The sequence below is a fragment of the Suillus paluster genome, assembly GCF_016628075.1.
Source record: "Suillus paluster strain FC165 chromosome Unknown EDB91scaffold_109, whole genome shotgun sequence".
Lineage (NCBI taxonomy): Eukaryota > Fungi > Basidiomycota > Agaricomycetes > Boletales > Suillaceae > Suillus > Suillus paluster.
This window is the reverse complement of record NW_024537669.1, coordinates 85,498-104,882: the sequence shown is the minus strand read 5'-3', so window position 1 is coordinate 104,882 and position 19,385 is coordinate 85,498. Positions and strand designations below refer to the sequence as shown.

The following is a 19,385-nucleotide window of genomic DNA, read 5'->3' as shown; positions in this document are numbered from 1 at the left end:
GTGCACTCATAGATTACTCTCGTTTCGCACTATGGGCCCTTTGCCCCATTCCTAACCATTGCATTTGACCAGCATCACGAGAGGGAGCATTGATAAGTTGTATTTTTCGAGAGCAGGTGTCACGAAACTCCGCGGCGTTGCTAATTTTGGAACCTCAGTTCAATCGATGCATCGATATGCATCGTTGATGTATTGATCCTAGCGGAACTACGGGCCTCAGCTTGACCAGCCAAATACCACTATGTCACTTCCCCACAAGAATGAGGAGTACGGTACCGAAGTATACTGGTGAGTGAGGTGTCTGCTTCCGAAACCAGTTCACCAAGCAAAGTATCAAGGGATAAAAGATATGAGCAGTATGTCTTCATCGGCTCTCTTAATGAGTGGTGAGATACCGTACATGATTAGAGAAGCAGAGGATGCCTCTTTCGACTGGTTCAAGACCTATGCGGATGTTGCGGATGACATCCGCAAGCTCATTCCTACCAGAGATGCACGCATCCTAATGCTCGGTTGTGGAAATTCAAAGTTTTCGGAGGATGTGGGTCTTTCCTGTCACAAACGGCGCGCAATCCCGCGACTAACACCGTCGAGCAGATGTGGGAAGATGGGTACAAAAATATTGTCAATGTTGATGTATGTTTCCTGCCTTCATGCAAGTCTTGGTCTTGATTTACTTACCTCTTTTTCCCAAAGTATTCACCTGTTGTGATCGATAAAATGCGCAACCGGCACAAAGATTTACGCCCGGAGATGACATGTAACGATTTCCACAGATAATACTTGGAAACGGATCTTAAATCTCTAATAGGGGAAGTGAAGGACGTTCGGACTCTAGACGGTCTAGATAACTCATCCTTTGATGTCGCCATCGACAAAGGTACATCACGAATTTCAATTACTATCATCCGAAATCTCACGCAGCCCCAGGGACGATGGACGCAATGATGACGTCTTCCACAGATGTCTGGGTATGTCCTAATCGCGCGATAACAATATATCATGTACTGACGATCCTGTTGTTCTCACAGGATCCACCGGAGCAAGTGATTAAAGACTGCACAGCAGAGGTATCTCAGGTATTACGGTTAGTCGCTCCGGATTTTCATACCTTCTGGCCTCATGGGGACTGGCAGCGTACTTAAGCGAGATGGCATCTTCATCTACATCACCTTCGGACAACCGCACTTCCGAAGACGATTTCTCACTGGTGCACATATATCGCGCAAGACTTCACTTGAGATCAACCAACTGGGAGAATCTTTCCATTACTATATGTATACCCTGCGGATGCTATGACGGCTCTTGACCAGATTACACAATATTGGTCCTCTGAATTATGTTCCAAGCTTGTGACGCTCAGATACCCCTGTGAATGTATGAAATAAACACCTTGCGAAGCGAGATCTTGAATTGCGTGGACCTTCTTTGCAAGGCATCCGGTCCATGACTTGTTTTTCGTGAATCCGTGCTTGAACAGTGTGTGGAGAATCTCCTAGTTAACAATATACAAAGCCTCCGTAAGTTTGTATTACAACGAATCAGTGCTTGAATGGTGAACTTAGGTTCGGCAATAGCATATTCAAACAGCGTGTACTTTTAGTGAGTGGTATGAAGTCGTCATGACATACAGATGAAAGGAAAAGTTGGGATTTCTCGATAACGGGATATATACACCTGGAATTGACCTTGCATTGTAAGGTGCTGTACTAAGCAAGTGATAAGACCACGAAGTGCCAGCAAAGCACTACGCGTCAGGAGAACCATGTCGAATTAGGAAATTTGAACCCCTAACTAGCCCTCAGATATTAATAAGGTGAACCTCATGGCACAACATACTCCGCCCGGACACGCACACGAGGACGCTGATATCAATCTGTGATGCCTACAGTCCAACATCATGAGCAATTTTACTTTACCTTGGTCACCTTTCTGGTAAGTCATTATCAGGCCTCCATGCACCATCCTGATCTCACTCTGTCTTCGCTAGGTCGAGGACTGCTTGTTCAGAGTGCCCCGCAACACGCTAGAGTCGCAGTCAGACGTCTTTCGCGATTTGTTTCTACTGCCTGTTAAAGCCGATGAAGCTGAGGGACGCTCAGATACAAACCCCATTGTTCTCGAGGGCATTCAACAAGAAGAATTCCAGTCTCTGATGAAAGTTTTATATCCACTGTGAGCCACTCCATTCCACTCTTTGTGATTCCGAACCTGATTATGCTTTGATTTCGACAGGCCGTTCACCCGCTTATCATCTCCAGACGGACTTCCAGCGACCCTTGAGGAGTGGACGGGTGTACTGAAGCTATCCAAAATGTGGGGTTTCACCCGCATACAAGAATTCGCCATTCAACAGATGGAGCCAATACTTGCCACGAGACCCCTAGACAAAGTTGCTCTTGCTCAGGATTATGGGGTTACAAGATGGCTCATACCGGGTCTGCTACAACTGGCAAGGAGAGCAGAGCCCGTTGGACAGGATGATGTACGGAAACTTGGACTTGATACTGCGTTAAAATTGGCCGAGGTTCGGGAGAGCATACAGACCACCATGCCAACCTGGGCTGGACGATATTACATTAATACCACTGAACGTTCAGTTGACGCGCCCATCATAACCGCAACTGCTCCTCGAGGTGCTACTTCATGCGATTTTACCAATCGAATCCGTCAAGTATTTAATCTGCAAGCGTGATTTCATACTCCATTCCCATGCTTTCTATATGATAGTGTTGCTTTAGGTAACATATGATAGCCTGATGTTATCATGTAGTAGTACAATTACTCGCGAATATGGTGAATGCTATATTGTCGTAATCGTAGCACAGTACGACACGGGGCCTAGTCTAGGAGGAAGTGGTTCGAATTGCCCCAAGAGTCTAGTGCGTGAGTAAGAGCGATTCATCGTGAGTTGATTAGAACATTAATATCCCATGCACGGACTCCACAGAGCTCTACAGCCAATTAGACGTGGCAACACATCAGTCATTTGACAATCGTCGAGGGCTGGAGTGTAGCGGATAATCGGCCGAAGTGTTTTGGTTAAGACCATCGTCATTGATAGTGGACGCTCTCGAACCATCCTCTCCGCTGCTCTCTCATATTGATGTCTCTTTTGCGGATGAGACGGACTGCTAAACGCAAGACTTAAATTCAGGCATATCAGGGAGTCAGTCATCTACCGAGGATATCCTGCGCTGTGCTTCTCGACATGACTGTAAGATGTGAAGTATCAGTAACCAAGCGAAATGCTCACCAACATTCTGCCGAAAATGCAAGGGTGACGAGAGTTTTATGTCGCCTGAGCTTCGCTATACTCTCCATTGATGTACTTCTCATTCGTGTCGTCGCACTCACGCAGCGGCCCATCGTCTGCCGAGAGCCAAGACCGCCCCGGACAGCAAGAAGTCCATATAAAACCTCTGACACTCGCAATCTGCTTGTCTTAGCGAGAAGACATTGCGATAGGGCTTCAATAGCTAGGGCGCAGTCTGTGCAACCTGCAACACTGTCAACACAGATGTAAGCGACCATGAAGAGAGATAGACACTCGTCGATGATGCTGTAGTTGGTGCCAATATCATATGTACGTGGACCCCTGTAGAGCATGTTAGCTGCAGCCCCACAAAAGTTACCTAGGTTCTTAATCTTTCTCTGAAGTATGTGCAACCCAAGAGGGCTCCAACTGTTCAAGCGAAATTCATCAAAAACGCGCATCAAAATAGCACCTTCACATTTTCATAAAACCCAACCATCGGATTCTCCCCATTCCTCAACCTCGTCTTTCCAAGATCTGCATATGTCTCCAAAAATTCGGCATGGCTGAATACACTGCTCTTCCGCTCACCAACAGGAAGCCCACTCGCAGACGTCACGCCATCCAAAGGTGAGCGGCGAGCACGGGACGAGAAGTAATCGGCCCCAAGCGTAAGCGGAGACGTGCTCGCTGCCAATGGTGATAATCTTGCATACAGGAGCTCGTCCTGTTCGTCCGCGTCAGGTCCCGCCTGTGACAACAGGAACTCGTACATCTCGCGAAGAGCGGCAAAATCCGTCGGGAACATGATGTCGAACCAGCCTTGCTGCACGAAAATACTCCCACATGGAATCATTGTTGCGCCTACGCGCGTTTGTACCACAGGGGCGTTCAAGCCCGGCACCGCATCCGGTAGCGACTGAAAAGTCTGACAGCAATAGTCGGTGACGAGGAAAGTGCGTACGTAGTATCTTCCAGTAGGCTCAGGAGCCTCGTCGGAATGTAATTGGGTGGTGAGAGGTTCGGTGCGAATGGCAACGATGCGTATAACCTCCGCAAAGATGGCGAACGCAGGAAACGTGGGAGTGGTGCAGGCAGTGCCAGCCGCCGACGCAACGCGAGATAGGATGCGATGAGCGGATCACTGATCTTCATGTAGAACGGTACGAACTCGCCCACTTCGTCCACGGCCACGACCCCCTGGTATGCCTCTAGGGTCTTCAGATCATACCGTACCACATCATGGGCAAAATTGATCCACCTACCTTCCGCTGCTACCACGTAACAGGGCGCGTTTTCCTTGCGCTCCCACCGGAAAACGCTCCGGTTCACCACGTCCACCACCTGGCCATGACCTCGTTGATGTAGACGATGTCCGCTGCGCCCGTGCTAGCTTTCTCGCTAATCTCAATGATTGTATACTGCGTCCGGTCATATACCTCTGGGTACTGCGTCTTTAAGAAATCCAGGACATTCAGCGCCAGCGTGCCATTTCCGGCTCCGAGCTCGTAGATCTTGAAGTCTTCGTAAGGGAAATATTTGAGCAAGTACTCAGACACCAAGCATTGAAGCTATCGCCTGCCCATACCATGGCTGCAGCACATGTTAGTTACCTGTACCAATGACATGAAATGGAGCGCCCACCTTGAACAGCTCCGTCGGAGTGTGCCATAGTTGCCTCCCGGGACCGTCCTCCTCTCCATTGCCATATTCCTTGTACCTCTTCGCAACGTCAACTTCAAACTCGGCACTGTCTCTATACTTGTTGAAATCAAAACCTCCCTCTACGCCACCGCAGTGCGGAGGTGCAGTGAAGATCGTCGCGCGCTTGCTGAAATAGCCGTAATGCGGGTTGTACAACGAATCCTCGATGAAATCTCGGACAAGCATCCGTACTCTTGTTGGCGGTTTACGATGAGACTCGAGGTCACGAGACGAAAGCATCGGGTATGTGAGGTGTTTTGAGTCGACAGTGGTGGAGAAAGAAATGTCTGGATTATAGTTAATTTTGTCATTGTGTTTCGGAGGCGGCTTGTCGCTCGCTGTCAACGCCGTCGAAGAGAAGTAGACATTGAGGCGAGTTTGTCGTGGACAGCGTCTGCGATTCGTACATGAAAGTACGCTGCGAAGCATTTGTTGGTCAAAATTCGGTGAACTTTGGCTTGCAATGAGACTCAGAGACACGTTCTAATACGTACATGCGCTGATGTTGAGTTGTTGCCTTCTACGCATCACGTTGATACTTCTATCGAATCCAATTTAAATCTAATCTCCCTCAACTGCAACTACCGTTGACTTCCGGTATCAGCTGGAACCACAGTTCAACGGAAATGGCTACAGCGGAACGCTTGGTTCGCTCCTGGATGGCATCAGAGAAGGACTCCGAGATCGACGAGACCGTTGCTGGTAGGCCTTTCGTTCCAAAGCGATATCAACTCTCAAACACAGTTCTTCAGGAATATCGAGTGGACAGTTAACGTTGTTAGACATTATAAGGGTTCTCGGTGAATTCTTGACATCAGAGGAGGATCGCTTACGGACGAAAGGTGAACCTGTCGGTCACTTGTTAGTGTTCTGCCCCTCAATCCTTGCAGGTGTCGAGTTCCTCTCGTCTGTTCTGGGACGATGTCCACATGAAAGACTCAATCGCCAGGCTAGTAAGTAAAAGTGACATCTCAAGGATGAAATATACTCAATCTCCTTACCAGTCCGCGTGCTCACTACGTTTTATTGCAGCAAACTCGAAGATCTTGAGACCATCATCCCTGCACTCAAAGGTCTCTCTTACCTTGTCAAGTTTCCTAATATACAGTCGGCTGAGGTGAAGGATATCAGTCGACGCGTACGTACTTTAACCCTCGCACATCCCCATTGCTTTAAACAGCACCCAGTATATTCGCCAACGTCAAAATGAGAGCCCTCGTGCAGTCCACTCGCTTCTTCGTCTTCTCGATTGTCGACTCTCTGATATCAAACCATCGAGACGCCCTGAAGGAAATGGGAAGTACTTTCCTTGCTGGATACGTTAACCTTGCAGTTGGAGAGAAAGACCCTCGAAATCTCATGTTGGCATTTGCCATTGCTCGAGTCTTGCTTGTGGAATTCGATACTTATGCTCATACTGAGGTATGTTTCACTATGATGCCTTCTACTCCATTTTAAACCGTCGCACACAGGATTTCTTTGACATAACATTCTGCTACTTTCCTATCACTTTCCGACCACCACCAGACGATCCCTATGGCATCAGTGTAGATGATCTGAAGCAATCTCTTCGGTGCAATGAGATCTTAAATATCATGGCTTTAATCTGCTGATGTTACTGCAGACTTTGCTTGAGCGCAACCCCAACCTTCGGTCCACTTGGCATTCCAGTCTTTCTGGAAAAGCTCACTGCTGGATCACCTTCAACCAAGGTTACTCTTTGCCATCTCATGACATTCAAAAATTTAATATGCATGTGGCAGCGAGACACTCTACATGTAATGTCCATCTGTCTCCCGGTCTACGGACCTGCTGTGTCGCGTGAGTTTGGGAAGAAGGTGTGGAGCTCTCTGAAACTTGAAGTAAGATCCCAGTCCTTTGATTTTCGAGCATAGCCTTACCTGGGGTCAGATATTTCAACCGACTGATCCAGATACCGAACAATCAGCCCTTGATACACTTCAAGTCCTTGTCAGAACCATTCATGCCGATAACTCCCAAGACTCAGTAAGCGAGGACTCCATAACGGGCCTTGCGCGAGACATGTGCAACGAGTGCATGCAAGCGTTGAAGGAGCCCGAGAAAGCCCAAGCAAGAGCCGCGATGAAGGTTATATGTACTTTTGCAGGAGCCTGATGGTAAGCATGACGATACTATATGGTGGCGCAAGCTGGATCTCAACGGCTCTCTCATTGACCAGGACCGCTTTCCAGTCTTTCAGTCTCGCAAGCCGCTGAGCTTCTCATCAGAAATTTCCATGACCCAGATGAAGTGTCGAACCGGGCGTCGGTGGTCAGTGTTACTCACGGAGTTGAATCGACGCCTCCCGCGGTGATGCTACGCATGCATCCATACCTCGGTCTTCCAACCCATCATCTTCCCCACTCACTGCTTCGAAAGACGCCCTCCTTGGGCTCCTCATCGTTAGTCTGAAAGCACCTGCGACGTGCCTACCAGCACTGCATGGTCTGACCGCACTTGTGCGCACTCCTAAATTAGTAGCTGATGATGAGCTTGGGTACATAGTCCTCGAGGTAAGCGAGCTTTTAAGCAAGGAGCCTGACGAAGTAGAAGACGTAACGTATGAATGTTTTTTTCTCTCCATTCACGATGAACTACTAAGGCTCGTGGTTTCAGCACGGACATCCTCGCTCTCCTCACTGTTATCGCTGGTATCGCGCCGCACCATCTATCATCGCAGTCGCTCCCAATCCTTTTTTCCTCCCTCCCAGATGTTACACCATCTAGAGATGCCACCGCGCAGCGCGCATTTTACTGGCGTGCCCTTTCGGCTCTCAGTACCCTTTGTGTGCAACCGCAACTTTTTGAGACGCTGGTGGTCAGGCTCATCGCTAAACTTGACCTTCTCTGTGCAATCTCGCCTACTCGGACGATTGACCAGGAGAGTACAGCTGCGTATGCCCATGCTATTCTCACGGCACTCGCAAATACACTCGACGCCAAAGTCTCTTTAAAGGACCCAGATGTTCCCAAGTATGCTGACCAGCTATTGCCGCACATTTTCAAACTGTATTTGGAAGCTGCGCTAGCGAGCTCGGAAGTGATGGCTATCACTGCAGATCCCAGGTTGCTGCAAGTTGGGGCGAGGATCATCAGACTTGTGAGTCAGACCTTGAATGTTGCGTGAGTCATTGTCTTATCTCTGGGGCGACGGCGTTAATCGAGATGGCAGGCGGCAAGAAAAACTCATTGCGGCTGTGTTTGCCGCCTACACGCAAGGTGACGTGAAGCTGATCACTGACGGCCTCTTAAACTCGACGACACCGTTTGCACCTCTCCAAGTGGGTACAGCGCTTCGCAGTCCCCTCATATGTGCAACACTGATTCTTGTCGTAGTTGAATGCCAGTCCCCGACAACGGAATAGTTTCACTCTTTTCTCTTCTACCATTGTCCCACTATGCAAGGAGGTATGTCGCATTTTAACTCGATTTTTGGTACTTATGTGACAACGCTTCAAGGTCCGCATGCCTGTCGACAATCTATCCACTTTCCTCTCTGAACTGGTCGCAGTGGAGTGATAATCCATCTAGTACATCATTCCAACGAGATGCTGCATCACAGATTCTTGCGTCCATTGTTAACAAACATGTTGAGGGTATTTCATAGTATATTTTTCACGATAAAATTGGATTGATCACTTCTCTTCAGATGCATCCGACTTTCTATCGTCCCAGCTGGAGAGCTATTCATCATCAACGCTCAAAAACACAAGTATCCCAGCAGAAGAACGAAGAAACGCGATCAGCACCTGGATATCGGTGCTGGCCTTTTAGCTCGCATCCTATTTGTCGCTGATTAGCCACTCCAGATCACAAGGGCACTCCTTGTGCGCGCACATCCCACCGCAAATCCATTCATCGACCAGTTGTTCGAGCTTTTGGATGATAGCTCGGTCAATTGGGATGCAGCGCGAGCGCTTGGTTCGCTCGCATGCGAGGATTCCGTATTGACGAAGCGCAATGCTGCTGTTCTCAAGGTACGCAAAGGAAACCAAATGGATTCCGAAAAAAAATCACATCTTCCTAGATTCTACACGTGCAGAAGTACTTCAACGCAGTGATGCCGCGGTTACTAGAAGGAGCCAAGGGTATGTCAGGTGTCCATGCTTCACATAATCTGACTCATTTCCAATTGGTAAGGATCGGGAAGAGAGACTGCATATCTGGTTGCTTTGGCATACCTGATCAATGCTGTACCGAAGGCGGTCTACGTTACTCAGATGCCCTCAGTGAGTCGTCATTTTATTCGACTACAACATGTTAACGCTTACTAATGGTATTCCCCAGCTCATGCCTCTTCTACTACGCGGACTCGACCTCGCTGACCCATCTATTCGTTCGCACATTATTAACACACTGTCAAACAATATTGACATCACATCCACTGATAAGGACGCTGTCTCTACGTATGCATCGACTCTCGTGCTTGCAATGCTTAAAAACTGTATGCATTCCGAGATGCCGGATTCTGTGCGTTGTTCATGTGTTTATCCTTTCTGCTCCAATTGCTCAATCACCAAAGGGAGTACGCGCAGCAGCGCTCAAGTACCTGGCATTGCTGCCAGGCACAGTACGATATGATTTGCTGCATCCTTACAAGACTCGTGTATTGAAAGAGTTGGCAAAGACTTTGGATGACCCTAAGCGTGCGGTGAGGAAGGAGGCGGTTATCGCAAGGTATGGCACGATAACCTTTTCGGTCGTTTATCTATTGACCATGAATTCAACAGGACGAACTGGTCAGTTTCTATGTGAGCTAGTCCATATCCAGCGTCTGAACTAAACTATCCTGCCAGGTACAAATACAGCGGGTAGATACAATAACACTTTGTTAACCAGCACCTTGGTAAATGAGGGATCCATTGTTTCTATGGGCGATTTTCAGACTATCTGCTTACGACTCATGGTCAGAACAATGATTATACACCTATGAAGATCTACCCTACGAGGTGCACCAGATTCTAGGCAGGCTGTTTTGTCGTTACTAAAATCTGATTAGTACTACATGCTGCAGGCCGTTACTAACTACATAGTATGAAAGACGGTGAAGTTGAAGAACAATTGAATATGTGCAGCAAAATGGGTCTGCTACTTCTAAAGGTTGATTGTAGCAATGTATTGACCAAGGGCTGCCTCTGGTTCGTCCCAAAAAACGAAGTGGTTTCCTTCAGTCTGGAATTTAAACTTGACGTCTCTTGCCGTTTCGGCATCAGGCCCATAATTTGGTTTGGGGTCAGCCAAACACTTCCCTAGTTCATATAACGCCCACACTAACACACCAGGACTCGCTCCACCGCTCATGTACCTGACACGTAGGTTGGGGAGGAACCTCTGCGCCAAGGCCGTGTTGAATATCGCACGTCTTGTCACAGTCTTGCATACGTCTTGTTGAGTGTAGAGGATTAGTGTGTCGGAGCTGCCAAAAGTCTTGACAGACGTGAACTCTGCGAGCTCCTCTGAAGATAGCTCGTGCATGGCGTGAGTTTTTTCCGAGAATTTGTTGAACTCGAGGTCATCAATGTTTCCCGAAGTGACGCTCTTGTGTGCGAAGTACGCTGTCGCCCATTCGTAGAAAAGATTGAATCTGTATTTGACATCAGGTTCGAACTATAGGTCGATATTGTGGATTGGGGGATTAGGTATACCAAGAAACACTGAACCCACATCTATGGGACCATTCAACACCATCTAACGTGATGGATAATGAAATGTGCTCACCATGAGAAACCATGGTATGGAGGTACTTCCCGAGGTCAGAAAGGATATTAGATGGTAAGGCGTCGAGATAGGCCACAACAGCATGGGTGAGCAAAGCTCCTAAAGACCACCCGATAAGCGCGATTCCGCCGGTGGTACCCTGTGCCGGCGGAATGCTTTGCTGGCGGGCGAATGTGACAAGGAAAGTAGCAATCTCGATGGCTTGGCTGCGAAGGAAGCCCTCCTGTCCCTCCACCGTACCGGATATGAGACCAGCCAAGTCTGCATCACGGAAGTTAGTGGTGGGATCATAATCACGCCTGTATAGGCTGACTATGTGAAGACGGTGCGCAGCAGCCAGAGGGAAAAGCTTCTTGAAAACACCTGGATAACGACTAGATGTCAGCAGGGATTTAAGGTGCTATATGATGTAAATGCACCTCCATTGAAACCCATGCCATGGATAAAGACAAAAGTTGTATATGTATTTCCAGGGACAGCACCGCTGTCAAAGTAGTAGTAGGATACGTCGTCGTCAATAGTGAGACTCTCGAGTTGAGTTGAAGTGGACATCTTCGAGCTGGATGTGCACAGTGAATAGACATCCCTAGACACCCCCCTTATGAACTAGGGACAACCAATGATGAAACACGGCGATCAGATTGAGAGCCCTGCGGCACAAGAAGAAAGTTCCTTGAACCAGTCATGTCATGAAACAGTTCCGATGCATGTGAGCTGGTTTGTGCTAGTAGGCTAGGAGAACTTCTTCAAGTTGAATCTGAATTCCATGGTCCAGATTAGTAATTTCAAGTTTACCTTGTGTTTCAGCACGCTGTGCAAAGTTTAACCGGCTGTCATCATGACAAATTTGTCGACCAAACAATCGGAGACGCTAGAATCATGGAGGCAGCCGAGATATTTGTACCCCAGATCATCATACAACTAACTCAGAACTCGAGACAGATGCTTTCAGCATAAACCGGTCCCATGATCCTCATCAAAGTTCTTATCATAACGGGGTAAAAATATTCATCCATACATCTTCTGCCAGATCCTCTACTTACCAGATCTCCGAGGCAGATGGAGTAAGGAAGAATTTCTATCAAGCAGTCGCTGATCTGCGTGATTACATGAGAGGTGTAGTACGAAACTCTTAAGTTCAAGGCGTTTTGCCAGTGGTGTGGGTCTTTAAGTCATCCCCTTTCGAGTGGAACATTGTGCGGACATGGGATCTCTGACACGAGGTCTGAGTGACCAATGGGCGATTCTATTGAGCGCATCTGGCGCAATTTTACTGATCATTGCTTCGATTCTGATTCGACTAGGAAGGGTCGCCCGAAAACCGTTGCCACCAGGTCAGTCGGTCACTGTGGCATTGCCGCCAGTTATTAAGACTAACTACTGTTGTTACGCAGGCCCGCGCTCGTTCTTTGGAGGAAATGTTTCTCGCGTGCCGCAAGCTGAGCCTTGGAAATTATACTCGCAATGGTCTCACAAATGGGGCGCATTCATCGCAAATGACTACTAGTAGACCTCAACTGACAGTTCAACGAAGGCGCCCTCATATACCTTCGACTCTTCGGTCGCGATATCGTGGTGCTCAATGGTGCGCGTGTGGCTGAGGATTTGTTAGAAAAGCGGTCCAAGATTTATGCTGACCGCCCCACTTGGCCGATGGCCGACTTGATTGGCCGTCAGAACAACGTCGGATTCACGTACTGCGGCGACAAACTCCGGGCGTCCAGGAAACTACTTCACGCTTCGCTGGGTGCTGTCTCAAGAAACGAGTGGAATCCCATGTTAGTAGAAGAGTGCGTGCATGTGATGAATCTCTTGGTCGACCATCCAGAGCACTGGATGACCCATGTGAAGTCGTAAGACATTTTCCAAGTTTGTGGCTTTGATTTCACTGAGTAGAGTGTGCAAATATGTTGCTTCTCTTGTGCTTCGCTTCACCTACGGTCGCGAATTAACGGAAGATTATGTCCGCCTGGCGAAAGAAATAAACTTGGACACTGGGATGGCGCTTCAGCCTGGATGGGTAGTGGATTCCTTCCCGTTCTGTTCGTCTCGTTCTGCTCATACTGCTGTATCATACTGATTAATTTTCCTCTACGCCAGTGAAACATTTCCCAAGTTGGTTACCAGGTATGCACTTCAAGAGATGGGCGTTGGCTGCGAGGTCAAGATTCGAACGATGTACACGGGAGCTTTATACTGCAACCCGTTTAGCTGTCGTGCGTTTTATTTCACTTGCCCATGCTAATTTCTATAAACATACTGGTCAGCTCAATGGCACTGCTCCGCCATCCTTTGTCGCTCGCCATTTAACATTGTCATTGAACTGCTCATCGCCCTTTGAAGAGGCAGGTCCTCATACACACAGCTGGAAGTGTATATGGAGGTAAGACGTTCGCACGACCCTTCACCATCCTCACCGTTTGTTTTCTTTGCTCTAACTCAGCCGGAACCGACGCTGGGCGTAGTTTGTTGGGCTGCTCATAATACTTTGCTGAAACATTCAGGCTGTGCCATCTGGCAGACATCCGCGCTTCTCATGTCATTCATTCTTCTGATGGTCGTGTTTCAGGACATTCAGGAAAAGGCTCATGCTGAACTAGTTGCCGTGGTTGGACACCATAGGCTTCCTACCTTAGACGATCAGGCATCACTGCCTTACATTGGGGCGCTCATCAAAGAGATACATAGATTTCATCCTGTCGTTAATCTTATCCCACATAACCCGATGGAGGATGATGAATACGAAGGTTATCGCATTCCTCGCAAGTCGTGGGTCATGTGCAATGTATGGTGAGTCCTTTTCCAACTTTCTTAGCAGATGAGTCCTCAAGTGTGAGATAGGTCCATGACCCATGACCCCGAGATATACGAAGACGCCGACTCTTTAATCCCGATCGGCACCTTTCTGGGACAGTCAAAGATCCGAGGCAGTTTACCTTTGGTTTCGGAAGACGGTCATTTCAACTCCATCCTTTTGACTCGAATTAGCTTACAAACTTCGATTTATTTAAGTTCTGCCCTGGCATTCACTTTGCCAACAGCCGAAACTTTCATGTTCATCGCCTGTGTCCTATACTTATTTAAAATCAATCCTGCAACGGATGGAAATAAAAGTCTATTCCACCATTGTCATATACGTCAACCTTTACATCGTGAGTCATCGCATGATCCCGTCTTGTGGTATGCCGATAATCTTTGCAATAGCAAACCGACTCCTTTTGAGTGCCTGTTCGAGTTGCGGGATCCTATGCTGAAGGAACTCCTCTATGTTTGAGTGGGTTGTCACCCGATGTTGTGGTAGTGGTGTTTCATGAAAAAAAAACCTCATGAATGTTGGCAGGCTAGCAATTGAACCACAACCTCTGTCTTTCTGAAACTTCGGTGGAGCATTTATGAGATGTGTTTCAATGTAGAAAAATTATCACAATATCTAATTAATGTGTTGTGAGGAAGTGGTGAACAAAATACTGATTTTGTGTTTCAGGGACCGGTTGAAGACTGTACATATAACTACTGCCGCAACACACACTTGACGGTTGTGTTGCGCAAGGTTGTATCGCGCAGCAAAGTTTATCAAAGCGGGGTTTGAAGCGGTCAGCTCTTTTCTCTCCGTCCAATGAGAGCCGAGATTTCGCCAACATAGTATACAAAGAATTACTATTATAATCCGTAGTGATCTCTCTGCCCAAATCTCATCTGTACCAACCAAAGGTCTTCGCTTGGTACATATCGTTATGATAGTGTTACTGAGAAATATAATCTGTTGATTGAAGTGGATTCACTTTCTCCTTGATCAACGTGACCGCCTGATCAGACACTGGAGAAAGGTTTACGGAGAATGGTTCAGGGAAGCTGTACAATTGTCATCACCATCAACTAAGGCAAAAGGAACCTCGACCGCACCTAACCAAGCCAGCTGTGAAATTTGGTTTTGGCGGAATGTCATTACCCAACGCATCTTTTGAACTGGATATCTTGACTGTGGCAGATATGTATGAAACCAAAAGAAAAAGGTTGTTCTCGCCCAGATATTTGCCGGGGCATTCCCTGACAATACATCAGCAGGCAGACAAGCTCACTAACTTTACCCATACCGTCTTCCAAAACCAAACGCATACCCATATGGATCAATTGCCGTTTCCTTCACGCAACTCTGCAAGAATCGCTCGGGCGCAAATCTTTCACTGGGAATGCCACTTTTTTGATCTTTCGAGATGGCCCTGTGACCAGCGGTAGTGTGGATCGAAGCGTTCCTCCAATTCTGTTAAACTACTTACCAGACGTTTGGTAGCACAATCGTACCCTTCGGGATATAATATCCTGCAGCGAGAATCGACAAAAACGCATTCCAGATATACAAGTGATTACTCACCTTGATAATAATCTTCGTGTGTTGTTTTGCGCGCGATGCCGAGAGGGAGGGCTGGACTCCATCGCATCGCCTCTTTCACCGTAGCATTGACGTATGGTAGACTGTCACGATTTTGAAGGGATGGCAGCCGATGAAGCCCGACGACTTCGGATATTTCGCGCCTGATTTTGATTTGAACCTCAGGATACAACGCCATAGCCAGGATAAATGTCAGGATAGTCGCATACGTCTAGGCAGGAATGGTAAGTCAGGTGATGCAGGAATGCTATGTAGACCTACGGTCTCTCCTCCAGCTGAATGAACAGTAAGCAATGCTCGATAAATTGATTCACAGGAGAAAACGTACCACCGTATAATGCACCACTTGCCCAGCGAATAAGATCTAGTGAAGCCTTGGATTCCGCATTGCCATTGGATTGGAGTTTCTCGAGACAGTCATAGACAAAAGACTGCCTAGCGGAACCCTTGACTTTCTCTTGAAGCACGTGTTCAAACGGTCGCGATATCAGTCGTTCAATTCGTCGACGCCCGTGTGCCCCTATTTGGTGAATCTTATTGAATGGGACCCAAGATGGAAGGTATTTCACTGGCGTGAGACAGTCAGCTCCGTTCGTTCACCTTCCGAGATTAGACTTTCGCTCACATTGAGGGATAAGATCGACCAAAAAAGCCCCAGGGACTGCCGCCTTTCCTATCATCTCCATGACCTCTTCTGCATCGGTAATGTACTACAAGCAACTGAGTTGCCATTATGTTGTTAGTTTGAAAAAGACGACTGACAAGATCATCTGGCGTTTGTACCGGCAATCCATATGACACAGACATGATTATGCGGCCCGCGGTTCTCGAGGTATATGTCGTCAGTGAGAAAGAATTATGTGCGGTGTAAAGTCTTACAGACGCAGCTGCGATGCGAAGTCCATGGGATGTTCAAGTAAGGTGTCAACATACATGGCGATGGTATCTTCCTGGACCCCGTAATATTTCTTCACTGCGTCCGGGCTCAAGGCCATGCGGGATAACTTTCTGTGTTCCCTCCATGTCGTCCCGTATTGTAGCATTGGCATGCTCTGTCGTGATGAAATCTGAGCACACATTCACTGGATTGCGGTCTTTTTGTCGCACCTTGTCCAAACCCATCAGCTCGCCAACCATCGTGAAGGTTGGCCGATCTGAATACACAGATGGCTTCTTGACCAACAAATCCGTCACAGATTCAATGGTGTTCAGGATAAGGATAGAATTGCCCAGTGCCTCGGCATACACTACATCACCTGTACAAGCCTATTAGGTCGGTCTTTCTCAGTCTTACCCAGCTAAAAGGAACAGACCATATTGATCCTTCCACTGGAGAAATTTGTGCCATGCACGGAAGCGAGGAATCTCGAGCAAGTTGCCAACCAGTAGCCTACGCGGTGGTCCAGGGGGTAGAGGGTGATCACACGAGCGCTTTAGTCGAGCTCGTAAAGGCCATAAAAAGGCGCAAGCGACGACGAGAGGGATGGCAGTGACAAGGAGCACAGAAATCATGTCTGAAAGGATAATAATACTGCGCACTAAGTATGCCTTTGAGAAAGTACAGGAATACAACTTAGTATGGTTTATATTAATATATTTGATCAGCAGAGATCATGCTGCCAGTAGTCGACCAACTTGGCGCTTGAAGCTTGAGCGACGAGCCAGCTCGTGCGGTAGTAAGTTCCGCCCATAGCCTATCAGTGAACCAGTCTCGGAGTTCTTGCTATATGTAAGGTAGACGCAATGCGATTTCAACGAACATCACATGATGTGACAGATGTGTGACGCTGTGGGGATAAGTCAAACCGAACATATTGCCGAATGGCACACCGGCAAGTTAGAGCGTAAAAAGCATGAAGTACTTAAATATTGTGTATGTAGAGTGATTACAGAGGAATAACATATGCAAGTGAAATAGAGTGAGATGTTTGATCTGTATTTTTTGTGAGAATGGGCTCAACTGATTCCATATTGGCTTCAGGGGCTGAATCACCACACTCGACATCTTGAAACTCCAACCCGAAAAGTTGTGCTATGCTAGGCCAGACCTCAGTCGAATCTGAGGTACTGGGATTGGCATACCACCTCTCAAGTTCACTCAGTACGTGGTGGGCTGTGATTTTTCCATGGTATGACAGGGACTGACAGCCCACTTCTACAGGTACTGTCTCGAGAGGTACCTGCTCAAAACTGAGTCAAACTTTCATGTTTCTTGTGGTTTGACTCACTTTTTCCTTCTCCAAGCTTTCCACCTGAGTCCTGGTTTTCTTTGACCGAAGATTTGAAGCCCATGCACTGTGGAGACATTTCTGTGGTGCCATGATCCCTTCCATTGCCGAGCAGCTCCGCCCGCTTCACTCTTACTGTGGCGGAGTTTTTTCTTTGGCTTGGTTTTGTGTGCAGAATGGTATTTAACTATTAGCTCTCTCATTTCTGCATGTAATTCTATTCTGAAAACGCGATAATTATCATTCACATTTTTTCTACTGGATCACAGTACGGATTTGCAGGAAGCTAAGTTACTGAATTGTTATCGACTTTACTGCTATTGTCACTTTTCTGTCACGATTGTCACGTGATGTTCGTTGAAATCGCATTTCGTCTACCTTAGCGATTATGGAGATCGCGGTGGTTTGACATGATCATACATATATTGCTTTATATTCCAATGTGACGAAATGCAAAACTATATATGACAATATCCACGGCTCACCGGCTCTCTGATGTACGTCCGCCGGCACATGGTTTTTCGACCAAAATATTGGATGATACGATGACGTATATCACGACCTAAGCTTGAAGCTTGAGGTTCCTGGACCCGATTAGGGTACCAGGTATAACGAATAGTTTCTCTGTGACCAGTCCCGTGCCGGGCCGCTTTTCATGTTTGTTGTTATTATTATTTTTTGTTGTGCCACTTGTCTCTTCTCCTATTTGCTCATCCTTTCCTCGGACTCGCTCACAATGTCAGCTTCGACGTCCCTCGATTCGCGCTTGTCCTCTTCTCTTGTTCCTCCGGTATTGCTCGTTGTTTCTGATCTGCAGCTCATCGATGATGGAGTATCTGTTGTGTCCACCTGTCTGTTGCACAGGCTTTTTGAGTATTCTGGAGTATCACGGGTGCGGTTTACTGCTGCTCAGCAGTTTCCTGTTGGAGTCTTGCTCTTAGTATCCGCCCCCACCGTTCATCATGTTATTGATCATTTCCCAAGGCTCACGCATGATAATTTTATCGAGATGTGTCGCTTTCATTCCATTTGGGTTGCCACGTTGGATTCTCGTGGTTATATCCGGGATTGCCTTCGTGTCCATTTCTGTTCCCAACAATGCGGTGATCAGTTGTTCGTGTTCAGACACCTTCATAAAGCTCGATGTAATTTTGCTTCGGAATGTCTCCCCGAGCCTTTTTCGATGTCTCAAGGGGACACTCATTGTGCTGTCCAGCAGTTCCTCTTGGGCTATTGTTACCGAGGATGTTAGAACTCGCACTCGCGATGAGGATGCGTCACAGCATCGTCGTTCATATAATTTTAAGATTGGTGTTGTTGAAGATATTGACCCCGCGTTTCCGTCTGTTCGCACTGAGCAGGAGAAATGTGCCATAATCTTGGACTGGCAATCTACCATGTCTGCCAAGGCTCAGAAAAGGGGTGCTTGTGCCATCTGTGGTTATAATGTTCTTGCGTCCGAGTTGTCTCTCGTGGAGCCTGCAAAAATTAATTTTTCGCTCTTACAGAACGAATGTCTCCCAGAACATACTCTGCCTCAGTCGTATGATTTTGAGTTATACGGCTGAGCTATTTTATATTCTAAAGGTTTGACTGACTGTTGGGCGTTAGCCTCGCTGTTGATCTGTCCTACATGTTGATTGGCTTTGCTTCGAAAATGTCCTCGTCAGCCGTTGAATGCGTTGGCCAATTTTCAGTATTATGGTATGGAGAGGTTACCTGACACGGTTTCTACAGCACTACAGTCCATGTCGGCTTATGATCTGATGTTGACTTCTCATGCTCGTGTGTCTCAAATCACCCATTTTTATTCATATAAGCCAGTTGTTGGTGGTTATAGACAGAGTGAGGATGTTTCGCAGCGATATAACCAGGGTAATGTTGCTATTCGTCCCCAAGATTCTCCCCAGTTGTGGGGGTCCTACCTCCTTCTTATGATGAGATTCGGGATGCTGTTTGTGTTATTTTCACTGGTCATAATCAGGTTCCAACTCACAAGACGATTAAGAAGATGTGTTCCAGTTGTAGTGACGAAGAGCATCATTAAGTGTCTTATTGATTTCTTTGT

At 47.3% G+C, this 19,385-nt stretch overlaps 8 protein-coding genes across 8 annotated transcripts; 5 read left to right on the top strand and 3 right to left on the bottom strand.

Annotated features, from left to right (window-relative positions):
* The first annotated feature begins 142 nt into the window (after positions 1 to 142).
* On the top strand, positions 143 to 1,393 carry EDB91DRAFT_1166779 (S-adenosyl-L-methionine-dependent methyltransferase). Its single transcript, XM_041320021.1, has 9 exons — positions 143 to 288; positions 339 to 356; positions 409 to 541; positions 598 to 636; positions 697 to 760; positions 812 to 880; positions 931 to 971; positions 1,032 to 1,087; positions 1,137 to 1,393. The coding sequence occupies exons 1-9, from the start codon at positions 242 to 244 to the stop codon at positions 1,297 to 1,299; spliced, it is 630 nt and encodes a 209-aa protein (XP_041171212.1). The 5' UTR covers positions 143 to 241; the 3' UTR covers positions 1,300 to 1,393.
* A 434-nt stretch (positions 1,394 to 1,827) lies between these two features.
* Positions 1,828 to 2,974, top strand: EDB91DRAFT_64371 (uncharacterized protein). The gene is made up of 3 exons (XM_041327971.1): positions 1,828 to 1,935; positions 1,991 to 2,175; positions 2,236 to 2,974. The coding sequence occupies exons 1-3, from the start codon at positions 1,882 to 1,884 to the stop codon at positions 2,693 to 2,695; spliced, it is 699 nt and encodes a 232-aa protein (XP_041171211.1). The 5' UTR covers positions 1,828 to 1,881; the 3' UTR covers positions 2,696 to 2,974.
* Positions 2,975 to 3,716: 742 nt separating this feature from the next.
* EDB91DRAFT_1239692 (uncharacterized protein) lies at positions 3,717 to 5,369 on the bottom strand (the record flags this gene model as incomplete). Its single annotated transcript, XM_041321893.1, has 5 exons — positions 3,717 to 4,095; positions 4,221 to 4,634; positions 4,679 to 4,827; positions 4,901 to 5,298; positions 5,327 to 5,369. The coding sequence occupies 5 exons, from the start codon at positions 5,367 to 5,369 to the stop codon at positions 3,717 to 3,719; spliced, it is 1,383 nt and encodes a 460-aa protein (XP_041171210.1).
* Positions 5,370 to 5,491: 122 nt separating this feature from the next.
* EDB91DRAFT_1166763 (ARM repeat-containing protein) lies at positions 5,492 to 10,158 on the top strand. The gene is made up of 23 exons (XM_041320020.1): positions 5,492 to 5,662; positions 5,713 to 5,802; positions 5,851 to 5,913; positions 5,965 to 6,090; positions 6,141 to 6,382; positions 6,433 to 6,533; positions 6,585 to 6,672; positions 6,724 to 6,822; positions 6,872 to 7,069; positions 7,199 to 7,256; positions 7,361 to 7,541; positions 7,598 to 8,104; positions 8,154 to 8,262; positions 8,318 to 8,389; positions 8,441 to 8,452; positions 8,493 to 8,577; positions 8,631 to 8,740; positions 8,791 to 8,958; positions 9,009 to 9,069; positions 9,122 to 9,210; positions 9,269 to 9,451; positions 9,504 to 9,658; positions 9,712 to 10,158. Exons 1-23 carry the CDS (start codon positions 5,587 to 5,589, stop codon positions 9,734 to 9,736), a joined length of 2,898 nt encoding a protein of 965 aa, XP_041171209.1. The 5' UTR covers positions 5,492 to 5,586; the 3' UTR covers positions 9,737 to 10,158.
* Positions 10,076 to 11,535, bottom strand: EDB91DRAFT_1264104 (uncharacterized protein; the record flags this gene model as incomplete). Its single annotated transcript, XM_041324474.1, has 4 exons — positions 11,119 to 11,535; positions 10,700 to 11,062; positions 10,646 to 10,647; positions 10,076 to 10,588 (listed from the first exon to the last, which is right to left on the bottom strand). The coding sequence occupies exons 1-4, from the start codon at positions 11,249 to 11,251 to the stop codon at positions 10,076 to 10,078; spliced, it is 1,011 nt and encodes a 336-aa protein (XP_041171208.1). The 5' UTR covers positions 11,252 to 11,535.
* A 130-nt stretch (positions 11,536 to 11,665) lies between these two features.
* On the top strand, positions 11,666 to 13,493 carry EDB91DRAFT_1086894 (cytochrome P450; the record flags this gene model as incomplete). Its single annotated transcript, XM_041316137.1, has 9 exons — positions 11,666 to 11,697; positions 11,730 to 11,820; positions 12,004 to 12,033; positions 12,094 to 12,205; positions 12,234 to 12,489; positions 12,596 to 12,741; positions 12,827 to 12,915; positions 13,043 to 13,082; positions 13,204 to 13,493. 9 exons carry the CDS (start codon positions 11,666 to 11,668, stop codon positions 13,491 to 13,493), a joined length of 1,086 nt encoding a protein of 361 aa, XP_041171207.1.
* Positions 13,494 to 14,277: 784 nt separating this feature from the next.
* Positions 14,278 to 16,814, bottom strand: EDB91DRAFT_1166727 (cytochrome P450). The gene is made up of 12 exons (XM_041320019.1): positions 16,403 to 16,814; positions 16,197 to 16,345; positions 15,969 to 16,141; positions 15,852 to 15,915; positions 15,715 to 15,799; positions 15,418 to 15,657; positions 15,351 to 15,364; positions 15,072 to 15,300; positions 14,977 to 15,019; positions 14,794 to 14,919; positions 14,603 to 14,746; positions 14,278 to 14,551 (listed from the first exon to the last, which is right to left on the bottom strand). The coding sequence occupies exons 1-12, from the start codon at positions 16,599 to 16,601 to the stop codon at positions 14,443 to 14,445; spliced, it is 1,575 nt and encodes a 524-aa protein (XP_041171206.1). The 5' UTR covers positions 16,602 to 16,814; the 3' UTR covers positions 14,278 to 14,442.
* Positions 16,815 to 18,053: 1,239 nt separating this feature from the next.
* Positions 18,054 to 18,885, top strand: EDB91DRAFT_1264097 (uncharacterized protein; the record flags this gene model as incomplete). Its single annotated transcript, XM_041324473.1, has 2 exons — positions 18,054 to 18,430; positions 18,537 to 18,885. The coding sequence occupies 2 exons, from the start codon at positions 18,054 to 18,056 to the stop codon at positions 18,883 to 18,885; spliced, it is 726 nt and encodes a 241-aa protein (XP_041171205.1).
* Positions 18,886 to 19,385: the final 500 nt, after the last annotated feature.